The sequence below is a fragment of the Mus caroli genome, unplaced genomic scaffold (genome assembly GCF_978045245.1).
Source record: "Mus caroli unplaced genomic scaffold, Mus_caroli_1 scaffold_8, whole genome shotgun sequence".
Lineage (NCBI taxonomy): Eukaryota > Metazoa > Chordata > Mammalia > Rodentia > Muridae > Mus > Mus caroli.
The window spans coordinates 127035893-127059170 of record NW_028227263.1 but is presented as its reverse complement, the minus strand read 5'-3'; the positions used below and the strand labels follow the sequence as shown (position 1 = coordinate 127059170).

At 43.5% G+C, this 23278-nt stretch overlaps 1 protein-coding gene across 1 annotated transcript in view; it reads right to left on the bottom strand.

The window, feature by feature from the left end:
* Positions 1-23278, bottom strand: part of Arhgap35 (Rho GTPase activating protein 35) — a 119268-nt gene that overhangs the window by 50728 nt on the left and 45262 nt on the right. Inside the window, exons 2-3 of the mRNA XM_021166185.3 lie at positions 13904-17775; positions 1380-1524 (exon numbers count right to left, since the gene is read on the bottom strand). Of these exons, the coding sequence (XP_021021844.1) occupies positions 1380-1524; positions 13904-17584 (3826 nt within the window). The 5' untranslated portion in view covers positions 17585-17775. The remainder of the gene's footprint in view (positions 1-1379; positions 1525-13903; positions 17776-23278) is intronic.

The window sequence follows — 23278 nt, the reverse complement described above, 5'->3', positions numbered from 1 at the left end:
AGTAGCAGTTTAGCTTGGCAGTGGCTGAAGGGTGAAAGGGTTAGGAGGACACAGATTCCTGTCTCTGTGTGTGCCGAGGAAGTGTGAAGAATCACACTCAGGTCCTTGCACATGCCAGGTAAGTGCTCTAGCACTGAGCTACACACCTAGCCCAAGTATCTGTATTTTCCACCTTAAAGATTCTGCTATGTGGGTTGTGAGACTCAAACCCCAGACTTCTGCAAGAACATACAGTGCTCTTAAATGCTGAACATTCTCTCCAGCCTCCCAAGACTATAGTTTTGTTTTACTTTTTCCTATGGGGTGTGGGGGTGGGATGGGATAAGTGGTTTGAGTCAGTGTCTTACTGTTTCCCTGGCTGACCTGGAACTTGCCATGTAGGGCAGATTACCCTCAAACTCACAGAGATCTGCATGTCTTTGCCCCCTTTAGTGCTGAAATTAAAGGTATGCACTGGCTCCCAAGCCTACATTTTTAAGTTTAACTAATAATGCTTGGGAATCCACAGTGATAGGCACCTGCTTCAGGACCTCCTCAAAGATCCTTGAAAGCAGCTAGGAGAAAATAGAGAGAAACTGTAGTGTGAAACTGGAAGGCAAAGAGCTACGTAGGAGCCCTATGTCAATAAAATAGAGCATCCACACAAGTAAAATATTGTCATCTCAAAAACAGAAAACCTTGAGGCACTTCCCTTTGTTGTATCCCACATTCTTTTGTGTGTAAAAACCGAGCTATGCTGGGCGGTGGTGGCGCACACCTTTAATCCCAGCACTTGGGAGGCAGAGGCAGGCAGATTTCTAAGGCAGGTGGATCTCTCTCTAAGTTCGAGGCCAGCCTGGTCTACAAAATGAGTTCCATGACAGCCAGGGCTACACAGAGAAACCCTGCCTTGAAAAAACCAAAACCAAAACCAAATGGAGCTATATGATCACAAGATATTCAAGCAATGTGACTGTTTTCTTACCTCTGCAGAGCAGAGACCCTAACTATATATGAGTCTCAGACGCCTGACCAAAGTGCCAGAAATGCTAACAGTCTCAAATACTTGTTCCCACTATTAGATGTAATATGTGTCCCATACAAGGCTTTTTCTCCTTCCTCAAGCAATTTATAGACTTACAAGAGAACACAAACAACTAAACAACTATCAAACAACTAGCCACACGTTAAAGCCATCTCTGGTCTGAGGACAGAACTGCTGCCACATACTTTTAAGTCTAGTCAATGCCACATGTTAGCATCCTGACTGAAGCCCCAGCTGTCAGATCACCCGAGTCTTTCTGTTAGAATCTCTCATTTCCAGAAAGCTCACAAATCTCAGCTCTCTTAGAAGCTCCTTGCAGGGAGTGGGAGGCACTATCTGATTTGGGGGCACTTACCTGTAGCTTCGATGTACTCAATGCATCTTTCAATGAAAATGGGTATGGGTTTCTCTGGAGTCACCACTGTTGTTAATGGCACCCCAAAATAGTTGCTCTCCCAGGTTGCCTTTGTGATGGATGGCCGGGGTTTGGGCTTTGGTTTCTGTCCAGGAAAGAAAAAAAAAAAAAAAAAAAAAAAGGAAAGCACAAAAAGTGAAGATCTTTGTTCAAAAGATTTCAAGCAAGACAAACAGATCCAAATTCACTCATCTCCCTAACAATATTTTCTGGCCTCCAAATATCATACAAGATACTGGAAAGTTGTCACATAGTCACACCTTTAGTGAGAGAGTATATTATTAAAACAACGATGTTTATAAGAGCCAGGCCAAGTTTACTTAGTAAGTAACATCATAGTGGCATCCATATCCTCCATTGGGGACATGCTGGAGTAAACAGGAAGTTTTCCAAACAATCTACATGGATGATAGATGGTATATACTCAGATATGGCTGATGCCTTGGAAAAATCAAACACGAGTATAAAAACTAGTAATTTCCTCTTTTCAGAAAAGAAATAAAGTCAGCCTGGAGTTAATTGCTAGTGTTCTCCACACTAGGAAATGGTAATAACAAAACAATACAATGACATGATCTAGGCCCATGCCTGTATTTCAGGCCCTAGGAGGCTGAGGCAGGAATATCAAGAGCTCTAGGCCAGCGTGGGCTACATCATTGTGAGACCATGTCTCCAACCAACCAGCAAGTGCAGTGACAACCACTGAGATTTTCTATTACCAAACAAGTTCCATATGTACTTGCTTTAAAACCGCACAACCATTCACCTTTCCAAGAAAAAGAAGTCACACAGTTCTAAATGACTCAACTAGTTAAAATGCCCAATCACTAAAACCCATACCGTTTAACCCTAAAACTGATGCCTCAAAAAATCATTCAAACTTTGCCTTTCTCCCCCCCTTAAATTTAGTTATTTTGAATCTCACATGAGAAAACCCCCAAAAAACAAAAACCATTTTATACCAATGTAAACTCTTCAAAGCCAAGGAAACAGGCTTAGAATGTCTACCTTTGTTAAAGTATCTACTAAAAGAAGAAGGCAACAGGATAGGGTCCAGGTAAGTCTCTGGCATCCAAGTTTCATTTCCAAGTGGCTCAGCCCAATGCATCAGGGCAGACAGCTAGCTCCCTTCAACAATGTGTAAGGGCTATAAACTTATTTCAGGACCTTTCCATAACCCTCAGAAGGAGACGTCCAACTGCCAGGTCATAGGTCAGCCTTTCCCTTTTCTTCTGCCCATTTTCATTCATTTTAATATTCCTTTTAAGGGAATAAGCTACATCCTGTTTAGTCTGAGATTCTTTAAGAACTTCTGGTGCAAACCGAGGGGGTGGGGGGAATTGAGGGTGTGAGTTGGGATAAGAGAGGGTAGAGGCAAATGAAAAAGTATACTGGGCTGCCAACTGGTAATACCCCAGAAAACAATCAAAAGGTAGAGAGCCCAACCATCAGCCTGCTAAATAATTCAATGTGAAGATCCATGTATCCCATGTGGTCTGGCCCTGCTAAATACAAGACACAGCTCTTCAGGTAAGCAAGCACTGACTTTAGGGAAAAACAAACTGGTGACTTACAATCTTTCTTTATGGACAAATCTAGACTGCCCAGCAATGTATGATGCTCACCTGTAATCTATACTTGTATAAAGCTCAACATAAATTTAAGCTTTGCAGGTCACACACTTTTAATCCCAGCATTCAGGAGGCAGAGGCAGGTGGATTTCTAAGTTTGAGGCCAGCCTGGTCTACAGAGAGAGTTCCAGGACAGCCAGGGCTACACAGAGAAACCTTGTCTGGGGTGTAGGGTAGGCATGTGATGTCTAAGCTTTGCTGCCAGGTACTATGTACCAGCAAGCACAACCGTGGCATGACTGTTCAAGAACTTACCAAATGCTTGCTGATTGGACCTGGGGCTTGCTCCACAGGAGGGAGTCCTGTTACAGTAAACCTGGTGAAAATTCCAGCACGAATGGAGGAAGGGTTCATAGGCTCTATCTAGCTGAGGAGCTATTGACAGCTGATGGTTACTCAGAGAAAGGGAGTCATTTTACTTCTGGGATGTGGGCACTGGTATGCTGCCCAATGATGTGCATGTAGGTAACACCAATTGTACTCAGTGTATTACTAAAAAAAAAAAAAAAAAAAAAAAAAAAAAAAAAAAAAAAAGAAGACACGAAGGCTAAGTGGGTTGTATAGGGAACAGGGGTTGGAAAAAGGTAGATATAATTAAGATTGTGTGTGTGTGTAAAAATGTCAAAGAGCCTGGAGTGGTGGCCCACAGCTTTAATCTCAGCACTTGGAAGGCAAAAGCAGGTAGTTCTCTGTGAATTTTGAGGCTAGCCTAGTCTACATACAGAGTACAGGAGAGCCAGGGCTAGAGAGAACTTGCCTAATCAAACCACGATCCCCCCCCCCCAAAAAAAAAACCCAGAAAGACAAGAAAAGAAACTATCAAAGAATTAAAAAAATAAAATAAAATAGAGTCTGATGTGGGGAACATGCCTTCCTTTAATGACAGCAATTGGAGGAAGAGGATCAGAAGTTCAAGGTCATCCCTGACTAGATAGCAAGTATGAAGCCAGAGTGGGTTAAAGACTCTATCTCACAAAAGAAAAACAGATTTCAAGGTTTTCAATGTGGCTTGGGTCAGGTACCATACTATCTCTACCTACCTCCCTGAGAGCACCCTGATCACAGCGTGGTATGGGTGGGACCTTTCAATTGATGCACACTGTTGCAGCCTTGAATCAAGCAATGTTCTCTCTGTAAATGTCCCTGCCATTTAAAAGGTCAGTTCTGGAATGTGAATTGCCAGTGACTGGCCATCTGTATTAAAACAAAACTTCCATCAATCCTGACAAATTTCTCTGTTAAAATGAAGATAAATTATTCCTCAGTAAAACTGAAGCTTCCTTTTTTTGTTGTTTTTTTGTTTTTCAGACTTTGTAGACCAGGCTGGCCTCGAACTCAGAAATCCGCCTGCCTCTGCCTCCCAAGTGCTGGGATTAAAGGCGTGAGCCACCACGCTTCCAAATAAAGTGTTGCTAAGGCAAAGAGTGGGACCAAAAGGCAGTCATCACCAGGATGCCTTCTAGCCCTAATTGAAGCAAACAACATACTCCTCAGAATGATGCTCAGGTGTATGCTACCAATTTACTACCTAGAGAGATCTGTTTCACCCAAGTGCTCTGTAGGCACTAGGTCCCCAGTTTCTTTTTCTTCCCTCCACCCCTCTCTCTGGTGGTACCAGAGAGTGAACCTAGGTCAAGCACTTCACTATTGAGCCCCCAGTCCCTTCTAGTGGGTTCTAGTATAGCATGCCACTGCTATCCATGCCCCCAGAGTAACACCTCACCACACCACCACACACAACAAAACCATACAACACCACCACCACCACACACACACACAATAAGAACCTTGGGGCCACTGAGCTCGCTCAGCAGATAAAGGCACCTGCTACTAATGCTGAGGTCCTTTTCTACACCCAGGACCCACATGGTGAAAGGAAAGAACTTGTACCTGAAAGTTATCCTCTGACCTCTACAGGCACAACATGTGCCTGGGCCTACACAGAAAATAATGGAGGAGAGGAACAAAAGGAAGAAGGGGAAAGAAGAAAGGGAGAGAGGGAGGTATGTCCCTGGAGATGAGTGCAAGGAAATCCCACCTAGATGGGTAGGTGTGACTGCAGAACTTGTGCTTATAGCACTATGGTTTAAGTAAACTTCCTGGGGGAAATTCTTAGGATAGGTAGAATGAGTAAATGGATGGTGGAAAAGGAATAAAAGCACATCGACTATATAGATGTCAAAAGGCTTCTAAAGGTAATATACTCAAAGACTTTATTTTGTGTGTATGTGTTAGCTTGCTTTTTATTGCTGTGGTTAAGGCCACAGGCAACCTGGGGAGGAAAGAGTTTTTACTTCATTTACAACATCCCTATTATAGTCCATCATTCAAGGAAATCAGGACAGGAACTCAAGGCAAAAACCTAGCTATAAGAACTGAAGCACAGGGGAATGCTCATCCTGACTTGTTTACTTACTTTCTTTTTCTTAGTTTGGTTTCTGTGACAGGGCCTCACTATGTAGCCCTAGCCAGCTATGTAAAGCAGGCTAGGCTGGTCTCAAACTTGAGATCTGCCTGCCTCTGCTTTCAGAGTGCTTGAGTTAAAGGTGTGTGCCACTATGCCCTATACTAGTTTACTTCCTTATGGACTACCTGCCCAGGAATGGTACAAACCACAGTGATCTGGGCCCTTCTACAATAACCATCAGTCAAGAAAATGCTCTGTATGTAGGCAAATATGACAGGGACATTCTCTCAATTGATATTCCCTCTTCTCAAATGACTCTAGCTTATATCATGTTGATAAAAAAAAACAAAACTAACCAACACCGTGTCTGCGCATGCATGTCCACTGATGCCAGAGAGGGACGGCAGTGGTGTTAGATCCCTGGAGCCAAAGTTACAGGCATCAGTTACAAGGAGTGCTGGGATCTTAATCTTCTGATAGAGCATTAAGTGCTCTAGACCTTGGGTCATCTTCCCGGCCCCAGATATTACTATTACTATAATAACAACAACAACAACAACAACAACAACTGCTATTGCTGCTGCTATTGTAAAAAGTAGCATCTCATATACTACTTCTACTCCTTCTTCTCCTTCTCCTTCTTTAAAAAGTACTACTACTTCTACTTCTTTAAAAAAACAGTATCTCACATAGACCAGGCTGGTCTTAAGGTCCTGAATCCTCTCGCCTGTCTCTTCTGTACTGGGATTATAGTCGTGGGCACCTATGCTCAGGAGATTTCAAGATGAAAAGAGAAGTGCCCTAAAACAGTTACACTCAAAACAGTTACAGGGTCACCTACTGCTACTAAGGAGCAGGCTTATTCTGTATTAGTTAGTTGTGCTGCAGAGATGAGAACAGGATAAAATATAAATTAGACTGCTTCTTATCTCTTTCATCTCAAAGAGTACAAGATCTAGTTTAACCCTTCAATTTATGAATGTGGCAATGAAGATAGCATTTAGACAGTATCAAACCCCCTTGCTGAATGACATGAAATCCACTCCACCTCTTCACGTGCACTCTCTTAAGATTTAAAACTCTGGATTACAGAATGTCAAAAACATCCTTTAGATAACGGAAGGTTCTCCAGAGCATCACAAAATTAGAAAGGGATTCTTGAACAACTACTTTAAACCTTCCTCACTGGGAAGTTGGTGTGTGGAATGTTATGCCAAGAGCTGGGCTGGCTTCTGATATCACCAACACTTCTGACATCTGAAGTACATTTTAGTTAGAAATTTCATTCTCCCAAGTGGCTTGCCAGATGTCTCATGTCTCCAGTCAGGCACATGTCCCTCTTTAGGGAATCAGAGGGAGCACTCTCACAGAAGGTGTTCTCAACATCCATCTTCTTTTGGGGTACTCACTTAGCAGGCCTAACTGGAAAAGGCTAGGAGAGGACAAGCCCCTAGAATGACCCACACATCTGTGCCTGGAATGGATCAAGCAATGCAAAAGTAATTCCCTAGGAAGCTAGCTAGGTGTTGAAACGGCAAAGTCATCCTGCAAAGCAAAAGATCTTTCTTTCTTTTTTTTTTTTTTAAAGATTTATTTATTTATTATATGTAAGTTCACTGTAGCTGTCTTCAGACACTCCAGAAGAGGGCACCAGATCTCGTTACGGATGGTTGTGAGCCACCATGTGGTTGCTGGGATTTGAACTCTGGACCTTCGGAAGAGCAGTCAGGTGCTCTTACCCACTGAACCATCTCACCAGCCCGCAAAAGATCTTTCATAGCAGAGATCAGAGACCCTGTAAAAGGCTGTGAGCAACTGCAGCCAAAGCCTACACTCCTTCCTCCAGGATGAAATGTCAATGCCACAAATGAAGACAGGCCCAGCTTAAGTCACCTCCTCCTATCCTTTAGATAGATGCTGATGAAATGAATAATGGCTCCACTGTTCCAGACCTCTTGGTTCCCTTAAAAACAAGCTTAAAGTGTATTAGCTCACACCTGCAATCCTAGCACTTGGGAGACAGAGGCAGGAGGATTGCCCAAGCCAGCTTGGACAGTATAGTGAAAGCTTGTCTTGAAAAACAAAAGAAGGCATCACTCAAACTTCCTCCACCCCAACTTGCATTCATCACCAACACTGTGATTTTCTAGTTAGCAATCATTCTCTCATGTTTCCAACAGAGCTTCAAAGGGGCCCTTTCAATTAAGTTACTCATGCTCCTGGCACTCATCAGCTTAGAGCACCTTGATTTAGGGCAAAACAGGAAGGCAGTTGTGTCAACCCATTGCAGTGATAAAGAGTCTGGCAAGCCTGGCAAACCTGCATCCTGGCTTCTTGAGACTGACTTCTTGGACAGTGCAGCTGTGGGCAAGGTAGAAGAGGCAGCTGGATCCAGGTACAGCTATGTAATGCTCTGCCAGAAATCTCATGCACAGACTCTGACTTTGCCAGAGTTATGGGGCTGGCCTTTGGGAGGAGGGGTGATCTTGACTGCAGCTGACCTCACCTAGATCCTGCTGAGGTATTTTGATATAACCAGGTGGTGGAGGAGAGACAGCTGGCTTAGGGAAGCATCACAGCAATTCTTTGTCCTTTGAAATAAAGATCTGGGCTCCCTATTTTATTTAAGGAACAGGTGTGTGCAAACTAAAAGCAGATAGTTAAAAAGACTGTCTATTTTTAACAGCAAAAAACACACTACAGAAGTTCTTTAGGTTTAAAATAAACAGAGAAACCAGGCATGGTGGTACACATAATCCTAGCACGCAGGAGTTTCAGATAGGATCACTGAGTTTGAGGCTAGCCTGGGCTACATAGAGACTGCCTCAAAAAACACTATAAAATAAGCTGAAAATCCTCTGCTGTGAGTTTAAAACAACTTCTAAACTTCCGATGGCTAATTCAGTCCCTCCATGCCTATTTTGGCCCTACTTGACTATCCTTTGAAGACAGAAACAGCAGCACCATGTTTTTAGGAGGAACAGCATAAAGAAATGGACTTAACTACCTAGACTCTGTTTGAATGAACACAATGAATGGCCTCCTTGATCTAAACATGTGCACATGAACAGTGAGTATTAGCAATTTTCTTGCAAATAGAAATGGCAGCTAGGATACTGGCCTCAAAAATTCACCCATTCTTTGCACAGTGGTAAACCGGGCAAGGTAAGGTGTTTCCTTGTTTTTAAGACAGTGTCTCATGTAGCTAGACTGGCCTCCAAGTCACTGTGGAGTCAAGGCTAGCCTTGAACTCATGGTTCTACCTTCACCTCCCAACAGCTGGAATTACAGACAAGTACCACCATCCCCCTGCTAGGGTAGTGTTTAATCTCTCTGAGACTTAGTCACTTCATCTCTAAGATATAAATGAGCTCTGCTTCCTGATCCAGCCAGCTGTGATGAAGTAAGCACTTCTTTCCCCACTGAGACCACATCTGTTCCCATGCCTTCCCCACAACAGACCACACCCTCAAAATGGTTCTTCAAGGGCTGGAGAGATAGCTCAGTGGTTAAGAGCATGGACTGCTCTTCCAAAAGGTCCTGAGTTCAAATCCCAGCAACCACATGGTGGCTCACAACCATCTCTAATGGGATCTGATGCCCTCTTCTGGAGTGTCTGAAGTCAGCTATAGTGTAATTACATATAATAAATAAATCTTTTAAAAAAATGGTTCTTCAAAATATACTCATCTATAAAATAAAGGATGGAGTTAAAAAACTGCATAAGTAAAAATATACACCTACCAGTATGCTTTCCATAATTTGGCATTCTTTTTCTGTTTCTGTGGCAGCCACACTACAGACTGTACCCACATGAAAAAATTCTGGTCTCTGAATTCCACACTGGATCTCCATGAATCCTCCATTTTTAACTGCCTGCCTGCCTGCCTGCCTGCCTGGTGCTGCATCCATGTTAGTTTTTTTTTTTTTTTTTTTTTTTTTTTAATTACCAGTTCCTTAGGGAACTTTCCTAGATGTCTCAGTTGAGTATAAACTTTGTTAAAGAACTCCTCCATATCTAGTACCTCCCTGTCTGGTAACACTTAAAGTACATAAAAGTTCTAGTTCAGAAGCTATCACAGAGAAACACTAACTAGCACATTTGGATACCATAACACCAGGCTGGAGACAAGTGCCTGCTGATGCCCTCGCAATTGAACGCTGGCTTCCTAAAGGGCGAAGCTGCTTGTACATGGAAGCCAAAGTACCTTCTTTAGTAGACTAATCTTTTAAAAATTGTTTAAAGATTTCTTTTTGTTTTATGTGCATGAACATTTTGCTGCATGTGCCTCTTATCCACTGAGCCCCAACAAATCTTATTTTAGAAGTCAGCAAAGTCATGTTAGTCCTATTTAAAAAAAAAGCAGTTTCACGTACCCCATATTAGCCTCAAACTCACTATGTCCCAAAGGTGACCCTGAGCTCCTGATCCTCCTGTCTTCTACCTCAATCATACTACTTCTAGGATCATAGAAATTCAGGTATCTGATCTTATAGCTCACTCAGGAGGACTAAGCTCAGAGAGGAACACACTGAGGTTTTCTGAGCAAGTTACAAAGAGCTCTTATCACATTCCACTTGTCTGTCAAAACCAATATCCCTCTCAGGGATGTGGGCAGTCCAACTCCCCAGCTGGTTTTCATTCACACTAGAAACTTTAACTCCGTTCTAGGCCTCACAAAACGAGAGCTGTGTCCGCACAAAGCCACAACAACCAGCCAATTCACTAAATCCAATGAAATAAGCCAATTCACTGGGGGACACAAACTGTCAAACTGGTTACTTGGTGCCTTATAGACCAAACAATGTGTGATTCAAACAGTTCACTTTTCAATAGGTTGTCTTGTCATGTGGCAGCCACAGTAAGTGAAAGATTTTCTTTATCACTGTCTTGTCTTTTTATTAAACACAGGAGTAAGAACATTTCTGACAGAAGGGTAAACAGCCAATAATGTCTAGTCTTTAAATTATAGTCAAACACACCAAATTTCAGCAAACTGTATGAGCCCCAAGGGTACAATTGTGGAGCAAGGCTATACAGCCTGCTTTTTGGCTTTAAAAATAAGAGCTGCTGGTCCCGATCTCGTCTTTGCAAATGCACTGCCTTGGGAGACAGGGACATGAGCAGCAGCAGCTTTAGACAAAGCTCTATTCACAGCGGCCCAAGTGCAATCTTGGAGTTTCTATTTCATTCAGTTGAGTGCGGAAGGCTCCCACTGAGGGTGGGCTGCTGAATGGTTCCGTTGGGAAAAGGACCCAAGAAGGAGCACTGGCTTTACAGTCTGCACTTTCATTAGAAGAGATGAAAGCGTCTCTCTCTCTCTGACTATAGTTCTTTAGTAAGGTACTAATCTAGCAAATTAGCAAGAGTACTGAGGAGTTTCTTTTTTTTTTTTTTTTCCCCTTTTCCTTTCTCCCCATCACATTGGTACCCAGAGCAGAGCTTCTGTTCATTAAGGTGGTTGTCAGGGTGAGCACAGAACAAGTAGCTGAATCACTGTGGGTTAAACCTTGTACCAAAGAGGAAGTGGTGTAGTTAGGAGGACTGCGGCAGACTCCTCCCTGGGTACAGTGCCATGTCCCACCTGCTGCTGGGGCATGTCACCTTATGCACTGCTTCAGCCTCATCCCTCTTCCAGGTCTAGTTTCATGGTGACAACCACCCAAACTTCTGGCCCACAATAGTCAGACCTCCAGAAGGAGCCAGAGGAGGGACATTATGTGCTCAAGGTCCAAATAAGAAAGCAGGGAGTTGGGATCTGACCCTAGGACTTCATTCTTGGCCTCAGCAGCTAATAGTGACCCCGACTCTACCCAAGCTATCCCAACATGAGCTCTGCCCACAAGGCTTTAACTGGACAGATAAGATGACCCATTCATAGCAACCATGTACATCTAGCTGCCCTATATGAGTGCTATGGCTAGGTCCAGAAGGAGTGGGGTTGGGGGCATTTCCCCAGCAGTCTGGCCTACAGGAGGGTCTGAGTTGCTTTCTATGACCAGCGAAATCCTGAGTGGTTTCCCCTCACTTGAAATAAATGTTGTACTGCCTTGTCATGCCAATAAAAATTAAAAGATAAATCCCTCATAGAGGGTAGCTTGTACTCTCTGCCCCGATGGTATCTTGCTCTTCCAGTAAAACAAGTGCCAGTCTGCATTCTCAATGGCAGCAGTCCTAACAGGAGGCCTGCTCTGTGGCCAAGGCTTTCATCCTCTCCACAGGAATGAAAAACAGCCATGCTTGCTCTAAAGCACCACTCTCCATGTCAGGGAAACACAATTGCCAGCTTCTACCCACACTTCCATAAAGATACTCCTAAGATGACTGCTGGCATGCCATGGTTCTTGGGCCAGAGAAATTATTTCAATCTGATTTGGAGAGGTGTGGCCTGGATAACTCAAGACAGGCCGGAAGCTAGTACTTCAAGCCTGCTGATCCAGCAGCTGGGGACATGTCTGGTCTCTAGCAGGTACACAGATCAAGATGCAGAGACTAGCTGTTTCTATGGAGTTAAGCTTTCACCTGTGAGATCTAGAAATCAGGGCTTGCTTGACAATTTTTTTAAAAAAAACTATTTGATTTTTTTGGGGGGAGGTGGGGGGATGGTGAGGGGTGGGAAAAAAGGTTCCAGGCTGGCCTTAGGGCTGGTAGGATCCTCTTGTCTCTACCTCTTAAATGTGGGAATTACAGATGTGCACCACCACACTTGGTTTTAGGTAGTGCTGGAACTGGAACCCAGTGCTTCTCAAAGGCTTGGTACATTCTCTCTATCAATTGAGCTACATCCCCAGTCTGAGAACGTGTTTTCAAAGCATCATTCGCAGTATTAAAAATATTGCCATAAGTCAGAAAGAGACTTGTAATTCAGTGTGCTATTATGCCACCTTCCTAATTCCCAGGTGTGCCAAACACCCCCACAAATCATAAGATTGTCAGCATTTGCATAAGCTGTTCCAGCAATAGTTTTTTTTTTTAAACCAGGAGTGGAGGAGGAAGAAAGCCAAAACATTTAAAACGTTCAGATTCAGTATCATTCAGCAAGGGACCTTGGGGGGAAACACAGGGAGGTTGGTTAGATTCCTAAATAAGAACTACTTTTACTGGGTCTTCCCTCCAAGTTTAAAAGAACAAAACCCAAGAGGCAGCATGGGCACTGAGTAGACATGTGAGCTGTGGAATAACTAAATGAGAAACATATAGTAACCAGAGATAGGGGCCCAGGACCCATACAACACTGCTCTGCCCTTTCTGACACTGCACAGACAAGTAGGCCATGGAAGTCCTGGTCAGTAGTGACCGAGAGCACTGTGCATGTTCAGGGTCACAATGGTGTCATACTCCTGAATCTCCCAGGGCCATAGGCTACCACAATGGCTTCTATGCTCTCTCTCTAGATTCCAAATGACACGATATTTTGATATGGTGTTTCATATAACATTCATTTGTGGCAACTGCACCCTTCAAGGCCTTTGTAAAGCCACACTGGTGGCTGATGTCTGCAGTTTCCTGGCAGGGAGGAGGGTTTGTTTAATGATGGTCACAGGTTAGTATATCTGTGTCAAGAGTCTCACACCAAGAGGTCACCCTCTGACTCTGTAGGTCTTGCCTCCCTATACAAATGGCAGGGGAAGTTAGATGATACTTTGTCTCAAAGCCCAAGCCCTTTAAGAGGACAGGGCACTGTCTTCAGCTCTCTGACTCGCAAACAGCAAACACCAAGCTATACAGTCTTTGGTAAGAAGACACTTCATCTGCTGCTACATAAGGGACAGGCCTGATATGTAAACTACTACTAGCAACTTCTTCCTTCCCTTGTTGGTCCCTACCACACACCTGTGGTCCCTTAAGTTTAAAGATTCATTGATTGACTGCAGAAGGATGTAGTGAGGAACATGTAAAAAAAGTTGCACTTTTCAAATATGGATAAACTCATGCTGAGACTTTTTGCCATTTCAGCACTTTCACAGACTTGTGTGTGTGCAGAGAACCATTTGTTCCTCACTAATGTAAACTGCTGCACCCTTTGTGATCAGCATAGGGAAGAAGGAACGTGTGAGAGTCATATGGATAGAAGATGGATGTTCAGGATAGAAGGTGCAAATCTGCAATCTTTAAGGGAGCAAAGAGAATCCATAATGTAACTGGCTTGGCCACTTGTCAGGGCACTCTACACCATCTGCTCATTTGGGTAATTACTGCTCTAGGTGAAGGCAATCCCATGAGAGCTGCCAGTAGTAGACATCTAATACACAGTCTGACTCTTAACACCAGGCCCAAGAATGAATGTACTCTTCTCATGGTCATGCGATCTCACATCCAATATTTTTTTAAAAACCAAGTTGTCCTTGAATAGTTTTCATCATCAATCAAATCTCACACAGATGCTGTGCAAACCCCTCCTAACTCATCCTAAGTCAGGTCTTACCTTGGTGTTCCTCCTTAGACTTCGAAGGATATTCCTCCTCCTGGGGTCCTCATCTGTTTCATATGGAATGACAGCATTGTCCCCTTTATAACCTTGGGATGCCTGGTCCTCCTCTTTCTTTCGGATGGGTCCCAGCTCATCATCACTCCCGACACTGAAGCTGGTGCGGTAACTAGCAAACCGCCCCAGGCGAGTGCATCTTGTCCTGTACAGCACAGGCTTACTCACTGCAGATACCTTGCGGCCTCGCTCTAGAGAACTTGTGTCCATCTCACTGTCAGAACCATTACCACTGCCATTGGACTGGGCTTTGTTGATGTTCCGAATGGTAATGATCTTGCCCTGGGTGCTGTCGTGGGGCACCGAGTATATGTTTTCTTCCTCATTCCTTGGCTTGACCACAGCATCCATGGGCTCTGCGTAGTCAGAAGGATCAAACCCATCCTGAGGCATCCAGGGGCTAGAAGACATAGACTTCCTCTGTCCCTCCCGATGGCCTTGGTCTAAGTAAGAAAGATCTTTTGTGATATCAAAATGCACAGGAGGCTTTGGTTTGACTGGTGGAGGTACTTTGTTGTTCAGTTTACTCTCAAAATTGCTCATTATGAAAGATAGCCCGTCATTTCCCTCCAGTTCCATAGAGAACTTGGAATGATCTTTGGACAGGGAGGGCAATGTTGCATCTTCCCGAAACAGGTGGTATGATGGAGGCTCCACATCTTCTTCTGAGTCCTGTAAGTTTGAGTTGCAGAGGGGTGACCCAGCTCTTGGGGAGTTGAACACTTCCTCAGTGGTGCTGCAGGCCTCAGCTACATTATCATACATATGTGTGGCCTCAATTATGTTCTTTTTCTCCACCACATCTTTAAAAAAGGGATGAAAGAGCTCAAGTTTATGCTGGGGCTGGCTACAAGGGATACTTGTGAATCTCCCATCAATTTCTTGTGCAATTTCCTCTCCTTCTGTTAGCTGCTCTCGACTTAAGTCATTGTCTAGGACATCTATAGCGCCATCAGTGAGTGCGACAAGCTGGATGGGGATAATATCCTGCACTTCACAAAGAAAGGCACGTAACATTGCCAAGGAGGCCTTACGTTTGGCTGAATAAAAAACAATGTACCCATGAACCAACCGGCTCTTTCGGATGCTAAATGAGGAATGGTATGAAAGAACAGACAGCTCAATGCGCTTCTTGTGTAGTCCAATTGGAAGTTCAAGTAAAACAGAGTTGCTGCTCCCACAGTGGGAAGATTTACAAGTTTGGGATTGCAGGACAGGAGAGAGAACGTCATCTGCACTAAAGGGATCACCACACATCAGACACATGACAATTCGAAGGTCCACATCAGCCAAATCTTTGATACTAGCAGTGGAACTAACCAGGTTTAAGTTGCGCTTGGAGTCCAGGAGTCCTTTCAGAACTTGGCTGATCTGCTTCTCATTGATGTTGCGTCCATAACCAATGCCAGCAGAAGCAGGATCAAGAAAGACACACTGAAGTTTGCTGGCAATCTGCTGACCTTGCTGTATCAGGCTGTGCAGAGTCTCTCCACTTGTGTCCCCTCTCTTGTTAACTAAAATTAAGGTCAAGGGAAGGTGGACTAAATGATTATCCCGCCTGCCCAGTGTAGACTCTCTGCTCTTCTCTATACTCTCTACCACATAGGACAGTGACTCCTTTGAATTGTAAAGGCAGAGACAGCCATGGGGTTGGAAGGTTGGTGTCTGGAAAGAGTTCACAGGAAGCCGGACATTCCCCTCTATTGGCCTCAGAGAAAGCTCATACATTTTACCATCTATTACATACTTGTCATCATTTGTACAAAGAGCTCGAATTTCATTGGCCAACTCTCGGGCAAGGCCATCTTTGCCTAAGATAACCAAATTGATCCTATCAATATTGAGGTCAGACAGAGAGTTCTTCTGATTCCTATCAGATGGTCTGATAAATCGAGAACTGATCAAGTGTTCAATCTTAGCATCTACACAAGCTGGACAGCTTGGGCATGTCTCCTTCGTCGGGTGGTACACAAAATGGATGTGCTTCAGAATGAGGGCATCACGCTCTGCTTGGAGCTTCTGCAATGCTTTAAATCGCTGCTCTTCGCCCAGAACATCCTGGATGACACCCATCTTCTCCTTGCTGGGTTTAGCGTCCAGCTCCAGCTCATAAAACAATTCTGAGTACTCCAAAAGCAACTCTTGGAACTCTTCCTTTGCTCGGTCTATAATCTGCTTTTGGTGCTTGCCATAGATGTCCATGTACACAGATTCTTCCAGCCACTGGTAGAAGTCTTCATTCATAATAAAACTACGAGCTTCTTCCCAAGGTTTCCCAGGAGTTATGAAAGGAGAGGTCTCCAGGTTTTCTTTGAAAGCCCTTCGCATCTCAGCTCTCTTCCTCTCGTTCCTCAGCTTCTCCAAGTGGGTCTCATACAACTGCTCAGCAGGGACAGTATCCATCAAGTCAAAGGGAATCCGCTCATTTTCCATGTTGTCAATGTGGCTGGTGGCATCCCATGGTGTTTCTTCAAGTACAACAAACCACTTTAAGAACTCTGGCTTGGTCTCTAACAGCTTTTTTGCTTTAATGCAGCTCAGGTGGTCCACTTCATCTAGATTAGGTATGAGGGCTTCAAAAGCCAATGGCAGAGCTGCCAGGTACAGCTTTCTCCGACGCTCAATATGCTCATGCTTGAGGCGGTGAATGTGCTGCAGGAAGAGCTTCTTGGCCTTCTGTGTCCCTTCCAGGTAGACATAGTCCTGGTACTCAGGGGAGGCCTGCATCTTTCGGCTGACACTCGGCCAGTTCTCATTGTGATTCTTCACAATGCGGCTCACTAACCACTCATACTTGTCCTTTGCTGTAGCTATCTGCTGACTCTGCTGCTTGAGAGCTTCAAAGTAAGGGATGATTTTTGTTTTCCCTCGACTCTTATCAATGAGTTGCACTAAGGTGCTGAAAGCCAAGTCCACATTCACATTGGACCTTGCAGAGGTCTCTACAACCTGGAGGTTCTTTTTGCTTAAGGCAAAAGTATGTGCATCTCTAATGTACCGCTCAACGCCCTCATCACACTTAGTCAGGACTACCACTATGGGCTTTTTTGTTTTTGCAAGCTGATTGTAGAGATTGGAGACAAATTTGAGCTGATCATCGAAGTTCCTGTTCATGCCCCTGCTAACATCAATGCCCAGAAGGAAACCGTCAACCAGCAGCTTCCCATCTGGCATCTGTTTCTGCTCAAAGTCTTGCTCCAGCCCCAGCTGGTCAGTGCAAAAATACATGAGTTTTTCAGCTGAAGCAAGCTTGGTGGCTGCGGCTCTCTTGATGTAGGGCTGCAGTGCCGTGCTTCGATGAGGTTGAAAAGTCTGATCGTCAATAAACTCAGTCTGCTCCACAATGTGCATCTTACATTCCACACAATCCTCCAGGGAGCGGCTAACTTCTCCCCAGTACAGAAAGTGGTCATTATTGACCACCCGCCCACCAAAGTCACTGGTGCTGAGGACAGAAGTGTGGTCCAGGTGAAACTCATCAGCACTTGGGCGCACAAAGCGGTTACACAGACAAGACTTCCCAATGCCGCACTGGCCTTTCTCCTTCTCAGTGCCTGACAATCCCACCACACTGATGTTGTAGGTGGGGATTCGGACATCTTGCTTTCTTGCCATCATCATCTTCGAAACATCCTGCCACAATCAGCCACTTCCCAGACCAGATTAGTGTTCTGCAGTACAGTGAGGGCTTCTTAGCAGTACCAATGGACACTGGCTGCCCAAGCAGCGCAAATGCCAGGTCCCATAGTGTTCTGAACCAGTATGATGTCAGTTTTTCATACTTCTCATCGCCAAATAGCCAACATGTCTGCCTAGACAGAGGGGAAAAAGAAAAACCATCAGCATCCAAATTATTTTAACCACTGAATTACAATAAAAGTATTTTTTTAACCCAAGAAATATTTAGTGAACCTAGTGTGTCAGGCTTTGTGCTAGGTGAGTGATTAAGGCTGACATCAAAGTGGTAGAAATGGCTCTGGGGGTAAAGGTATTTGCTGTGTAAACCTGACAACCCAAGTTTAATTTCTGGATCCCATGGAGAAAGGATAGAACCAATTTTTCAAAGTTGTCCTCTAACTTCCACACATATGCTGTGGCATGTGCACGCCTATACAGGAGGTGGATGTTTGCACATACATTACACAAAGTGATAACAGTAAAAAGGCTAATATCAATGTGTTTCCAAACTGGTATAGTCCAGACCAGGACAGGTAGATATAAATAAGGAGAGTGTAAACCACTAAGGTGACAAGTGAGTCTAGAGGAAATCGGCTAACTCTAAAGTAGGGTGGATGCAAGGTGGGCAAGAAATATCTTTTTTGCTTTGTTTTTTGAGGTAGGATTTCTCTGTGTAGCTCTGGCTATGTTGGAACTTATCTGTAGACCAGGCTGGCCACAGACTCAGAGATCTACCTCTGCCTGTGTCTCCCAAATATGTGCCATCACGCCTTGCTGAGCCAGAAATATAATAAACAAACAAATAAATATTATGATGGTGGTAGGACATTTTCACAAGGACAATAGTGTCATCTTTTATGGTGTCATCTTGAAGTAAAGTCTGGGATAATCTGAGAAGCAAAGTTACTGTACGGTAATGAATTACACCCCACTGCAAAAAAAAATATGAACTAAAGTCTAATTACTGGATCAGATATGAGTCACAACAGATGGTTAAACATGGGGAAATCTTGAGGGGCAGGATGCTGACAGCTAGGTCAAGTGCCTCCTAAGACTGCTTATTGATTACTAGGAGAAAGCTCTTAACAGTAATTACAATGGAGAAAGCAGGTAACACCTTTACGGTAATCAAAATCTACATCAATGTGGTGTGGAAGCACTGAGGCAGGAGAAACAGCAGGTCAAGAGTAGCCTTGACTATCGAGAGGGAATGGGGAGGACAGAAGAGAAAGGAAGAAGGAAAGAGTGAACCTGGAAGTCACAACAGTCAGAACAGTCCTGCAGTGACATAAAGACAGACCAATGGAAAAGAAATTGAAAGCTCACAGCTAAATCATCACATATATCACTGAGTGATTTTTTAAAAAAACAGGCTGTCTCAGACTCACAGAGTGCCTGCCTCTGCCACCATGCCTGGCCGGCTAAATGACTTTTGACAAGGGTGTTGAGATCATTCATTGGAAAAAGGACAGACTTTTTACCATTTGGTGCTGGGAAAGGTAGATCTTCACACAGGAAAGGACAGAGGTAGGTCTTTATCTACACCACATACAGAAGCTAACCTTAGACAAGGGATGTGACTCAGATGTAACAATGTTTGTATAGCATTTGCAAGGCACTGAGTGGTGAGGCATGCTTTTAATCTCAGCACTGGGGAAATTTCTGTGAGTTCAAGGCCAACCTGGTCCACATAGCAAGTTCTAGAGTTTCCAAGACTATACATTACAACTCTGTCTCGAAAAACAAAAACAAAAAAACCCTAAGAACAAAAACCCAAACAAACAAACAATAACTCTGAATGGATCAAAGATGAAAAACTAGGGCAAAAGACCCCCACCACACAGTGGTGCAGAGGTGAGCACTGGCCACCATGCCTGTCAAAGAAGATATAACCCCATCAAGCTGATTCCGACTGCACAGGCACACCATAGCATGCACACACACTCACACTCACTCACACACACACTCACAAACATCTATATGTGCACACACACAATATACACACTTACATCTGAAAAAGATTTAACAGTAGACTTAATATACTGTTTCTATCTTAAGAGCTATAAGAATCAGAAGTGTAATGATGCTGGTTGCAATAGATGAAGGATGTAGTGAATGGGGACCCTGCATTCACATGTGGGATGAAGTCACTGAGATGGGCCATGGTAATGGCTGCATATTATGAATAGATTGAACACTTATGAAATGTCTACTAAAATGGCTAAGACTATAACTTTGTGTTACACATCTTTTACACAGTAAAATCAATGTAGGTGAGAGGATGAAGCTCAGTGATAGAACACTTGAGTAAAAAGAATAAATCAGAAAAAAACAATCAATATTAGTGTATATAAAATGGATGGCTATACTGAGATAAAGTATCCCTACTTTTAGAGAAGTCATACTAAAGTATTTGGGGGTGGGAGGAGGCAAAATGAATGTAAATGTTCAGGAAAAAAAAATCTGTTTTAGAGAGAGTAAGAATGCCAACAAGGGACTAGGGCTATGGCTCAGTCAGTATAATATTTACCTAGTCTGAATGCAACCCTGGTCTTGAGCCTCACCCCACACAACCTGGAAGTGGTAGTGCTTGCCTATAATCAAGTGTAAACACTTGAGAGACGTGGACAGATCTGGCTATAGCCAAAGCCAGTCTCAGGCCAACAGGGGCCACATGAGGAACCTTTCAAAACAAATCATTGCAGAGGAATAAAATGTTAATAGGTAAATCTGGATTAAGTATGTGTGCTAGCTAGTTTTATGTCAACTTGACACAAGCTAGAGTTATCTGAAAGGACTGAACTTCAATTGAGAAAATACATCAAAAGATCCTGCTGTAAGCAATTTTCTTAGTGATTAATGTAAGAGGGCCCAGCCTACTGTGGATAGTACAATCCCTGGGTTAGTGGTCCTGAGTTCTAAAAGAAAGCTGGTTAAGCAAATCATGATCAGCAAGCCAGTAAGCATCACCCCTCCATGACCTGTCCATCATCTCCTGGCCTGCTTGAGTTCCTGCCCTCACTCCTTTTGATGACAGACTATTATGTGCAACAGTCCCTGAGTTGCTTTTGGTCATGGTGTTTCATCACAGCAATAGGAACCCTAACTAAGACAGTGTATATGATATTCTTCTGTGTTGTTTTTACTGTTACCAATGACAAATTCTCAAAGAGTTCCTCTGATGAGAGCTAGCCTGTAGTTTTTCAAGTTGGCTGCTGTGTCCTCCCTCCATCTGTAATACTTCTAGAGAAATCAGTACTGAGGTGGCTACAAAGCTTGAAAGCCAGCTCTCTAGACTTAGGCAGCTACATCACAGGTGATTCCTGTTGAACATTTTAGACAAAGGAACTCATCAAAGACTGCTCCATCAGCAGGGGAAAAGAAGAAAAAAGCAAAAGAAAGAAGACAGGCTACTTGAGGGAACCAGCAAGAGACTGGGCCGAGCAACTTAAAATAATGCAGAGTCTTTCCTTAGTTTTTTAGTTTTTTTCTCTCCTCTCTTCCTTTTGGGTTTTCTGGACAAGGTTTCTCTGTGTAGCCCTGGCTGCCTTGGAACTCAGTCTGTAAACCAGGTTGGCCTCAAACTCACAGAGATCTGCCTGCCTTTGCCTTTCAAGTGCTGGGATTAAAGGCATGCACCACCATTGCCTGACTAATGCTGGGTCTTTCCATGGTCAGGATCCAAGGAGGCAAGAATGGAGCTTTAAAGGAATCCAAATTGTTAAAAAGTTTTTGTTAAAAACCAAAAAGCTTTAACAATTTCAGTCAGTAACAAACTGTTATCATAGTGTCAAAGTATTTAGCATCCTTTCAATTGAAGTAAGTAAAATAAACCACCCTTGGCTACTTGTGCACACAAGGGCCTCTGGAATCCACTATACTGTGGTACTGATATTTACTTGCACACTGAAGTGTAACTGTGTGACTGCCGAGACTACAGCCAAACAGTCTCCTGAGACTGTCTAAAATAGCAAGCAGACCAATCTTCTTGTGAATCTCATTTGCACCTGTTAGGAAGCTGGCACTTCTATAAACTTCATGTTTTGAATGCTTCACAGAAACGTCAAAAACAAACAAAAACAAAAAACAAACAAACAGAAAACCCCCCAGATCTTTTCTTTAAACCCTTTAAGATTAATGACTTTATGTGTATGAATGTTTTGTCTGTATACATGTATGTGCACCCTGTGCATGCCTGATGCCCATGGAGATCAGAAGAGGGTGTTGGATTTCCCAGAAATGGAGTTGTGGGATGGTTGTGAGGCACCATATGGGTACTGGGGGGAAACTTAGGTTCTCTGCAAGAGCAACAAGTGCTTTTAACTGTTGAGCTATCTCTCTAGACCAGCAGTTTTCAACCTGTGGGTTGTGACCCCTTTTAGAGGTTAATCAACCCTTTCACAGTGGTTGTTGCCTAAGACCATTGGAAAACACAGACATTTACTTTACCATTCACAGCAGCACCAAAATTACACCTTATGAAGTAGCAGCAAAAATAATGTTATGATTGAGGGTCAGTACAACATGAGGAACTGTAGTGAAGAGTCACAGCATTAGAAAGGTTGAGAGCTACTGCTCTAAACATCATTTTTGTTGTTGTTGTTTTGCTTTTGTGTAGTGCTAGGGGTGGGACCAAAGACTTTGGACACACTGAGCAAATGATCTATTGCTGAACCATCCCTCCCCCAGCCCCTTCACAAGTGGATTTGAAGCAAGCTCTCTGATAAGCCATGTCTCTGGCTCTCTTCTCTTCCTCCTCCCCTTTATTATTCCAACTTGCTATAATCCTCCTGCCTCTGCCTTTTATTTTGACACAGGGTCTCACAGGCAAGCCTTGAACTCTATGTTCCTCCTGTCCTAGCCTCTTACAGGCATGAGCCACTGGACTCAGTAACACCACATTTTATTCTAAGAGACACAAAAGAGAGCACTGCTATCTACTGAGATGACACCCTCACAGGTCATGGGTCACTTCTAAACATTTTTCACGACAATTTGAAAAAACAAAACTTCTGAAGAAATCTAAGGTGTAATATTAAAAATTATTTCAAAAGAGAAACCTCAAGGATTGTGTATGAACAGCCTATACATGACAAACTTCAAGTCAGGCTACAGAAGTGAGCAGGAACAAGCAGGGTACCTAAGAGAAAACCTTTGCCCTCACTTCTCTAAATGGCTGCCACAAAAACAAAATGAAGAGCTGCTTGTAAATATCTCAAATGTATTTAACTCCCCTCCAACAACAGGACAGGAAAGAGCTATACAAAAATCAGCAAGCTTGGCACAGGGATCTGTATTGCACAGCTTATTTTAATCTGTGACAGAGCTGGGGAAGGACTGCTGGTGAAGTCCCAAAAGACTAGGATGCTCATCCCAAGGGACAGTCTCACACCTACCTATCTTGAAACATACTTAGCAACAGGGCCCCTACTTGAAGTGACCCCAGTATGCAACTGGCAATCTATGACTCAGCTCTCTGTACCGTGAGTCTAATAACACATTCCTCCCCAGAAACCTCAAGAGGAAAATGGAGTAACAAAAGACTGCATCAAATTTGAAGTAAAAATGCACCATCATCTGTTCAATCCTTGCTTAGTCATAATTTTCAAATGGCAGAATGTTCTTAGCTGCAGAAAG